We start from the raw sequence: 10,414 nt of genomic DNA on the forward strand, positions 1-10,414 counted from the left end.
TGGAAATACAAATACCATTTGACCCAGCCATCCCATTACTAGGTATATACCCTAAAGAAGTGAGAGCCATAACAAGAACAGATATATGCACACCGATGTTCATCGCAGCACTATTTACAATAGAGATTACAGCCTTGGAAACTCTATAGGGGCAGTTCTACTCTGTCCTCTAGGGACGTTGTGAGTTGGGATTGACTCAACGGCAAGAGGTTACTCTTCCTGTGACCAATCCATTCTCCACTTAGCAGTTGTGAGCGAGCTTTTCTCATCAGGTTACTGGCCTGTTCAAAACACAGCCATGGCTTCCTGTGGCTTTCAGGGGGGAGCCCAGCTTTCTTGGCCTGAGATGGCCGCCCTCCCTACCATACCTCTCCACTCTTACCTTCTCCCTCTCTTTCATTCAGGGCAGGGCCACACTGGCACACCCTGTGGCTCATCTTTCACCCTTCCCTGGCCCCAGCTACTCCCCCATTCGTCCCTCAGAACACAGAGTCAATGCCACTTCCTCAGGGACACCCAACTTGACCCTTTAGGTGGGTCAGCCCCATTTGGAGGTTCTCACGGGGCCTGACTTTTCCTGAAATTCCAAACATGTGAAAATGGCAATGAAATCATTCCATGAGGCCCAGGACTGTCCATTTTGTTCACTGCAAAATTGTCCAGGGCCTCAGGCAGCACCTACATACAAATACATTTTTGCTGAATCAGTAAATTAAAAGAAAGAAGAGTCAATAGTAATATTCAGCTTCAGTAATCATCATTCCATAAATCATTAGTTTTATGACAAGATAATCTCTGATAAAAGCTAAGTCAACTCAGGAAACCCTGTAGACGACATCCCTTCATGGAGATTTACAACACAAATAATATAATAAAGGTCTGAGAAGCCCTGCAAAAAAGAAATCGAACTTTGTTTAAATAAAAATTTCCGGAACTCACCTGACTGCATAATCTCCCCTCTCATTTTTTTCCCAAGACAGCACAGGTTAACATTCCACCTCTAGGAATCTAGAAGCCAGCAGGAGTTTTTACTGGAGAAGTACTTTTAAAGGCCAAGGTCACCCTAGTAGATCAGGTGATCCGCAGCCTGTATGACCATGAGACCAGAAGAACTAGGTGGTGCCTGGCTACTACTGTCAACCATGTCAACCATTTGGAGGGGGATCAGTGTGGGAGATCCTGGATAGAGCAGGCAAACAATGTGGAACCAAACTCAAGATCATGAAAAAAAAAGACCAGGTTTGCTGGTCTGATAGAGCCTGGTGAGACCCCTGAAACTATGGCCCCTAGTTAGCTTTCAGGCCTGGAACTGAACTCACTCCCTGTGGCTTCTAGCCAAACAACAGACAGGCATATGAGGTGAACATTTACATCAGGGAGATACATTCCTTGGAGTGATCAATCGTGAGAGAACAGAAGGGCAGTGTTTGCACAGGGAGACAGCTCAGGGGGCGGGAGTGCATGGAAGGGAAGGACACAGGGAAGAGGTAACCACAGGGCGGAAGTGGGCGGGGAGCTGTCACATTGGGGGAACTGCAGTCACTGTCATGAGACAACATGTGTATGAAATGCAGTGTGGAAAATGAATTGGCTCTGTAAACTTTCACCCAAATCACAATAAAAATTCAAATAAATAAAGGCCAAGGTCACCTTGGAGGCCTGGGCCTTAGACAGTGAGTAACTAGACAACGTCACAAAAGGGTCAGCACAGAGCCAGGGCTGGGGCCAGTGAGCTCAAGGGAAGTGAAAATACAACTCTGACTTTTCTGATCTGATCATTTTTCTACCTTATTTTCTTAAAGGTCATGTTCCTCACACCTTAAAGAATTCATTTGGTAGTTTAAACTGTAGCTGAAGAGAACTACAGGTTTTCACTACAGCGATTATTATGCTAACAAATTGCCATAGTAACAAATCTAAGCCAAAAATACCTTCATTTAACAAGTTAATGAAGAAACAAGACACTGAGCTTTCTGGCACTTGTGAAGGTGAAAACATTATTAAAACTTCATGTCATAACCACATACTTTGAGGGAATGAACAGCTGGGCATGGGGGCTCAGAACCGTAGTCTCTGGGGACACTAAGGTCAATTGGCACAACACAGTCCCAAAGACTAGGAGCTCTGGTGGCTCCTAGTGCTTAAGGCACTTAACTGCTAACCAGAAGACTGGCGGTTCAAACCCACCAGCCACCCCTCGGAAGGGAGACTGGGCAATCTACTTTGGTAGTGACACCGCCTCAGAAACCCAAGGAGGGGTCGCTATGAGTCGGTGCCGACTGGACGGCACAGAACAAGAAGTCCCAAAGACAGTGTGCTACGTCCTACTTTGGTGAGTAATGAGTGGGGTTTTAAAAGCTTGTGAGCAGCCATCTAAGGTACAACTATTAGTGTCTCTCCGTCTGGAGCAAAGAAGAGTGAAGAAAATCAAAGACTCAAGGAAACAATTAGTCCAAGGGACTAATGGACCATGTGAACCCCAGCCTCCAAGACCCTGAGACCAAAAGAACTGGACGGTATCCCGCTACCACTATTGACCACTCTTAAAGGGATCACAATAGGAGGTTTGAGATAGAGTAGGATAAAAATGTGGAACAAAACTCAAAATCATATAAAAGACCGGGCTTACTGGTCAGACAGAGACTGGTGGAACCCTCAAGACTATGGCTCTTACACATCCTTCAAGCTGGAAACTGAACTCACCCCCATGGCCCAGCTTTTAGCCAAATGATACACAGGCTTGTAAGGAGAACAACAGCACTAGGAAAGCATGCACTTATTAGGACGATGAAGCATTGCAAAATCAAAAGGGCAGCCAGCATGTGCCAGGGATAAAGCTAGGAAGGCAGGAAGGAGCAGAAGAGAAGGATGGAAGGAAATGGGAGACACGGGAGGGAGTACTTAAAGTGCTGTGGGATGGAAAACCAATTTGCCCTGTCAACTTTCATCCAAATCACAATTTTAAAAAACTTGTTGATGTTGCTAGGTGCCGCTGAGTCGGCTCCGACTCACAGCCACCCTGTGTCCAACAGAATCAAACGCTGCCCGGTCCTGTGCCAGCCTCACCATCCGTGCTATACCTGAGCCCATCGTCGCAGCCACCGTGTCAGTCCATCTCGTTGAGGACTTTCCCCTTTATCGCTGACCCTCCACTTCACCAAGCATGTTTAAAAAAAAAAGGGGTGGGGTGGGGGGTGGGGAGGTGGTAGGTAATTCATTTATATATTCAGTTGCAAAGAAAAAAATGTCAGATCACTTTGAAAACGATCATTTATGAAGTCCATCTCTTAAAACAAGGTGGATGCTAACTTACGACCGACGAAAGCTGGTGACAGCTCCTTCCTATACTTTTTTTTTTTTTTTTTAAAGTCGGGGGGGGGAGGGCAGAGAAGGCATATCTGTCACAGGCCTTCTCCCTCTTCTTCCTGAAAATGCTACTGACCCCAGAAGGTTCTAGGAACCTTCATGGGATCCATCGCAGGGCTGCTTCATTTCTTATCGGCATCTTTCTCCCACCTCGACCTGGGCTTCTCAAGCCCAGCTGGTCTCAGAATCCCCCCAGAGCAGTGTGCAGCACACAGAAGGCCCCACCCCCATGTTGATGGCAGACCCCTGCCCTTTAGCATGCTTGGTTCCAGGACAGTCCGTGAGGCTGGGCCGTGTCTCAGGTCAGTGATGTAAACCCGCGTGTAACAGTAGTGGCAGGGACGTGGTGGTGAGGGCAGGGGTGCTGGAAACTGAATGCATGTGGTCCACAGGTCCATTCCGAGGACTTGTTATTGGAGGTGATCCTGACCTTCCAAAGCACTTCCCCATTGCCTCCTTTTTCATTTTCAGAAGAAATTATCTCCAAATCTTTAGCTTTTTGGTGGCAAAAAGATCTGGAAAACACTCAGAAAAGATCCTACCTCTGATAGATTTTTCTTTTTCTTTTTTAAATAAACCAAAGACAAAGCAATTGAGTTTTGCTCCTAATGTATACAAATAACTCATCATGTCACCTCCAAATTGGGCAAAATTCTTTATCATCAATGTTCAATACGTGGAGCCAGGAGATGAGATAAAAGTAAAAAGCGAAGCACAAGAGCAGCGTTCAGAGCAGATCTTAAATAAGAAAACAGAATAGGAGACCATTTAAAGGTCCTGAAGGCATGACGTACTTCTCACGAGGCTGCAGAAACTTCTGCCAAGAGAAACAAGAAAAAGCTACTAACAGGGCAGTGGCTAAGTAAATTGTAGTCAATTCCTGGAAAAGGATACTCTGCAACCAGTAACACGATGCCACGGAAGATTAGTTTCTCAACTGTGCTCAATGGGAAAATTAAAACACAGTCCATGCGGTATACTGTTGTGTGCCACCAAGTAAATTCTAACTCACCACGGCCCTGTGCGGCCGAGCAGGGCTGCTCTGTACAGTTGATGATTCTTTATGGAGGCAGATCGCCAGGTATTCCCTCCCAGGAATCCAACGGTGGATTCAAACCTTCTGGTCTGCAGCTGAGCACAGCAGGCTGAACTGCACGTAGTCCATTTTAATGAAACGCACATATGCGTATGCCGGACTGTTGACCGATTATCTCTGGGTAGTGACAACACACGTTGTTTTTGTTTCCTTCTTTTTGCTCATGCATTTTGTAAATCGTATGTGAAGAACGTAAGTACTGCTTTCAGGATAACAAAAATAGTTCATGGATGCGTGCAATTCAGATCCATTTTTGGGAACTGTCTTGGAGGGGATCTGGCCTAGTCTGTTGCATTTTGTTTTTTTCAGGTGCACTGAGCTGCTTAGCACCTCTTGAAATGAAGCAACATCGGTAAGCTCCTGCTGCAAAGGCAGGGCAGACACAGTGAACCAGTAAGGGGGCAGGAGCACAAGGGGAAAGGTCTTGTGTTGACTTAGATTGGGTGCTTTTCACACAGAGAACTCTTCCAGCCTCAACTCCAGTCTTAAGTGGAGGCATCCCCACTCTCATTATGGCTCACTCAGAGAGGTGAAGGAGGTGGCTCAGGTCACACAGCTGTGAGTGGTGGCACCGGGACTCGAACCCAGGTCAGCGGGACTCCAAAACCTGGCATCTTTCCATTATAAAGTGTTGCCTCTTAGCATAAGAATTCTGCATATAGTCCACAAAGATTGTTTTTCTTTTCTTCTTCTTCTTTTTTAAAATTGTAATTTGGGTGACAATTTACACAGCAAATTCACTTTCCATATAGTAGTTCACATACCCTTTGTCTCGTGACATGGACTACAATTTACGCCAATGCAACAGCCCCCCTCCCACTTTCTCCTGACACAATAAAGATTTTAAGAAAATGCTAGCTACCACAGAGGAACTATGCTTAGACAAGAAATTCCACAACAAAGGCAACGAGTCAGTACTGAGCTAACTGGAAATTCTGTTCTCTAACAGAACAGACTGGCTCCAAACCCTTAGCTCACCTCTAATCCACCATCCAGGTCTCTTCTCTCCCACGGCTCTGACTGTCGGTGCCACCTTTGTTTGCAGGCAAAGCTGTCTGGGCTGCCTGCCCATACACGCTAAATGAGTACACAACTGCACAGTTCCAGGGAACAGCCCGGGTGCAGATAAGAAGCACCGGACGTGATCCGAAATGCACTTCCTTTTCCTATGGGCTTCTTGATATTTTATGATCCATGTTTACTTTCTCAGATCTTCTCACTGAGGGCTGTAACACCAACGAACATCTGAAGATCACAGTTCCCGAAGGAGCCTGCACGCACAGCATCTTAAGGTGAGAGGCTTACTGTTATAACTACCCTTTATTTTACGGCTGGGAAGGCAAAAGCACAGAGCGACAGTCTGTGGGAAAGCGGGGCCTCTGTTCTCTGCTCTTGGTTGCAACCAGTCATCGGCTGCCTTGGTGTCAATTCCGACTCATGACAACTCTGTGTGTGCCAATGGCTGATTTTTCTGGAGTAGACAGCCAGGTCTTTCTTCCCAGGCACCTCTGGATGGACTCAAACCTCAACCTTTTGGCTAGCAGCTGAGTGCCCGACCCATTTGCACCACCAAGGAGAACAACACTGCCCAAACTCTGATCCTTTAACTTGGCTGCTTCATCATCACTGGAGGAATGTAATCAAAACATAACTTCCGGGGACTCACCAAACACCAACTGAATCAGAAGCTCTGAGGGCGGGGCCTGGGGATGTTGTTCCCTTTAATAAGTACTCAGTGATGCTCGTGAGAAGCTGGACTCAGAACCCACTGCTGAAAGGGCAGGAAAGGTGGGCTCTGCTCTCCTCACCACCCCTGGACTCTGACCACATGCCTGGGGCATGTCACAGCTTGTTAGGACAGAAAGGCATAGAAAGACAAGCGGTACACCAATCCCTCAGAGGACAAACAATTGCACACATAGCTGCTCAGAAGTACGTGTCTTTGTTAGGAGAATGTTTGGTTCCGCCACTGGAAGAGGCCATTTCTCTTCCCATGCCCCCACACTCACTTGGTCAGGACAATAGAGACAGCATCGTTGAGAATACTCTCCCCGAAAACCAGCATGTTGAGTACTGGGTCCACGTGAAGGGCGTTGAAAATAGCAATTGTAGCTACCGGATCGACAGCAGATATTAGGGAGCCAAATGCAAAACTGTAGGAAGAGAGAAGGAAGGGCCGAGTCTGTAATATTCATCATTGGCCTCACTGCTGAGACACAACTCAGAGACTGGGTCTGATGTAAGCAGCTGAAGTAACTAGAGGAGAATGTGTGTTCCTCCATTTACAGTATCTGCCAACTGACACTGTGGTGGAGCTGTGAAAGGGCCACTCAGAAATTGTTTGTGAAGGAAAACTTTGAGAATGGTTAGGGTGATGGTCAAACATGATGAACATAATCAATGATACTAACCCGTACATGTGAGGATTGTTAAAATGGCAAATGTTGTCTTACACGTATGTTTATTACAACTAAAAAGAGAAAGCGAGAAAGAGAGATGGAGTTTGGATTGCCACTGCAAATACCGAGACTTTATTCGGTCCAGTGATGGGTGGAAGATTTTGTGCTTAGCAACTTTACAAATCCCAACCTTCTTGGTCAGAAGAGATGGAACCAGGATGGCTCAGAGTTACCCCTGGGAACCTCCCTCCAAACGGCCCATGAGCTCCCAGGTCTGACTTTCTTTGCCTCGTGCCACCAGGCCATCAAAAGGTTATCTGGGACTGACCCCAGTCTCTACAGGGACGTGCTAGTAGTGTGCTTCAGGGGATGGATGTCTTGGCTGGCCAGCACCAAGACTGAAGCTGCCTGCCAGTCAGGTCAATGGATCTATCTGTCAGGACCCATAAAGATCTAATTACCACCAACAAATATTATTAATTGCCTAGAATGTTTCAGGGACTGAGGGGAATAATTATTGTTGACATTTATATGGCACTTACCATGTCTCAGGCACTGATCTAAGTACTTTCCACATAAAAACAGCTGTCATAGCATTGACTCTGACTCATAGCAACCCTCCTGACAGATAAGAACTGCCCAATAGTGTTCCCAAGGCTGTTATCTTTACAGAAGCAGATGACCAGTCTTTCCTCCCATGGTGTGGCTGGTGGGTTTGAATCTCTAACCTTTCAGTTAGCACCTTAGTGTTTAACCACTGTGCCATTAGGGCTCCTATACTTTACATCTAGTAACACAGTAATTCACATAACCACCATATGAGTGCGTGTTACTACCCCTACTACATAGGAGGAAACTAGGGGACAGTGAGGTAAAGTGACCCCTCCTAAGGTCTAACAGCTAACAAGTGGCAGAACCAGAACTCAAACACAGGCTATCTGACTAGCAATATCCAGAGAAGACAATTTCAGAAAATGCCAAGTGTTACACAGGAAAGAAATCAGGGTGACATGAGCACAAGTGTCTTGGTCAGGGGAGAGGGGGCGGGAGATACTTAGACTGGGTGGTCAGGAAAGGCCTCCCTCTGAAGAGATGCTACTTATCTGAGCAACAACCTCTATGACATGCAGCTGGCCAAGGCAAGAGTTGAGGGCAGAGACAACAGCAAGATTACCCGTCAGGTGGGAGTGGGCTTGGTGGCCAGTGTGGCGGAGTGGCAGGCGATGTTAGAGGCTGGTGTTGGGGGCAGGCCAGATCACATCATGGGCCTTGAGGGCTGGTTGGTGAGGAGTCTGGGTACCTGATTCTCTCAGCCTGGTCCTCTTTCCTCTTAGTGTTCTGCAAGCTTTTTATCCTCTACTTTCTTTCTCAGCAGGACCTTAGGTCTGCCCCTCCAGCAAAGGGGACAGGCCTGTGGGGACCGTCTGCAATCTACTTCCTGCCTTCTCCAAGCTCACAGTCCGGAAGGGAAGAGAGCGCACTGTCTGGGATGGCTGACGGGAAGGTGATGTGGGCCTGGAGTGCTCTGACTGGGCTCAGGGAGAGGAGTGCTGAAGCTTGGCGGTGGCACCTGTTCAGTTCTCTGCATCAGTCAGGAACTTGGTATGTGGATCCCAGGGAAGCTCCCCACGAGATCTGAGTCGTGGGAAGTCATCGGGAGAGCATGATCCCCTCAAGGGGTGTGTCTGGACTCCAAGCTGAGTACTTTCCAGACCCCAAGCCCCTACCTCATGTCCAGACTCCACAGAGGCTGTCCTGCTGGGAGCTAGGTGTGTCTTTGCTGGCCTCCCTCCCTCCCAGCAAGCTCCAAGCGGGTGGAGGCTGTGTTTTAGTTGTGCTTGTCTTTCCAGGATCTGTTAAGCGCAAGGCCCAGAGGTATTTGTGAGAGGAAAGAATGGAGAAAGAAGAGAGGAAGGCAGGGAGAGGAGGAAGGGCAGGGAAGGTACTGCCACCAAAAGACCGCCAGCACACGGGCCCGTTTTGTTGGCAGCTGGCCTGAGGTCCTCACACTCAGTGGTATCACTAGGGTTGGCGTCACCTAGTGTGGTAACTCCCGTAACTACTGTGTTACTGATCTCTTGGGTGGCCTGGTGGGTAGAGCAGCTTGGCCTCACCTTCCATGGCTCCCTGTAGCTCCCCCTTTTCCTATTGGCCAACATGGAGACTCTCCTCTCTGCCCAGTGGTGGGTGCCATGGCCCACTCATACCCTGACTGGTGGGTGATGGGGTGTGACAAGTTACCACACCGGGTGATAGGTGACACCATCTCTAGCGATACCACTGCCTTGGTAGCACCAGTGCACCTGCAGCAGACCCTGGGGTCATTTTGGTGTCACCCTGACAGTGTCAGGGAATGCGTTCTACATCCTCACACCCCTCAGTGACACCAAAGCTCACACTACAACCCAGACAGAGTCTGTCCCTCCTCTTCCTCTTCCATTCCCACTCTCATCACCCATGGCAAATTCATGAGGGGTCCTAAAGGAAACAGGACATCTGAAAAGTCCTGAAGGGATAGGAGGGGTGAGAGAGGGGGACCTCTGACGGGTGGGTGCTGGGTGCTGATTGTGCGCTTAGCTGGCCTCGCCCTCCATTACTAGCAAAGTCCATGGAGTGGACATCCACTGCCCTCTCTACTCAGCATCCAGGCCCCCTGCCCACGTTCTGGTGGAAACCACACCTCCCCACTCTGTCCACGCAGTCATGTGGGGCTCTAGGAGTGGACGTGGGACTCAACCTTGGCCATTGCAAGCCATGGCCAGCCATCTGATGGGGTCATCTGGAAACAGGTTTGCTCTTTACTTCTGGCTCCTACAGAATGGGAATGAAAGTGACTTTCACTATTTATTCATATATCAGAACTACCTTACAACAGAACCTCCAAAATTTATGTCCCTGGGAAAACGGAAATGGGACTAACTTGATCTTATCAGAGGCCCACTGCTCATGGAAAGGGCTCCAAGAGGCTAGTTCCCAGGTTGCTGGTAGAGACTGAAGCTCTGGATTTGCATGACGTGAAGGCCAGGGGCTGAGCTCTTGGTCCCACGTCCCACCTCCCCCCTCAAAGACAGAACTAAGCGCTGACGGTGCTGCAGAGGCCCAGAGCAAGGCTGCCCACTGCCTGTGCACTTTTCTGCACTCAATCTGGAACCTTCTGGGAGACAGCTGCCTAGGTTGCTTCTTGCCGAGCCATTATGGACATTTCCGACTGGGCTCCTAGACAGCTGCTTCAACAGCTCGCTTGCAGGAGCTTCAGCCTGAGGGGGATGGCCATCAACAAAGCCCTTGGTCCTGCTGTCCCTTGCCTCCCTCCTGCCACTTGGTGGGAATCCCAGAGAGCCAATTTCAACTCCATGCTCTCCTCCAGCCTGTCCTCAGTCTATCAGGAAGAGGACTTTTCTTCAGGGCTAGTGGAAGATTCAAAAATTAGGTGAAGATGATTCTTAATAATAAAAAGACAACGGGAGAGGAAATACTGCAAAAATAATAGTAATAATAAAAAAGCAAGAACAAAAACAAAAAATAAATAAATGAAAAGACAATGGCGCAGTGC

General features: G+C 48.2%; 1 protein-coding gene across 1 annotated transcript in view; it reads right to left on the reverse strand.

Annotated features, from left to right (window-relative positions):
• The window catches only part of SLC9A8 (solute carrier family 9 member A8), an 85,627-nt gene that overhangs the window by 29,378 nt on the left and 45,835 nt on the right, over nt 1–10,414 (reverse strand). The window contains exon 9 of the mRNA XM_007938324.2: nt 6,472–6,615. Within this exon, the coding sequence (XP_007936515.1) occupies nt 6,472–6,615 (144 nt within the window). The remainder of the gene's footprint in view (nt 1–6,471; nt 6,616–10,414) is intronic.

Source organism: Orycteropus afer, unplaced genomic scaffold, assembly GCF_000298275.1.
Source record: "Orycteropus afer afer isolate SDZICR_OR568_19922 unplaced genomic scaffold, OryAfe1.0 scaffold00049, whole genome shotgun sequence".
Taxonomy (NCBI): Eukaryota; Metazoa; Chordata; class Mammalia; order Tubulidentata; family Orycteropodidae; genus Orycteropus; species Orycteropus afer.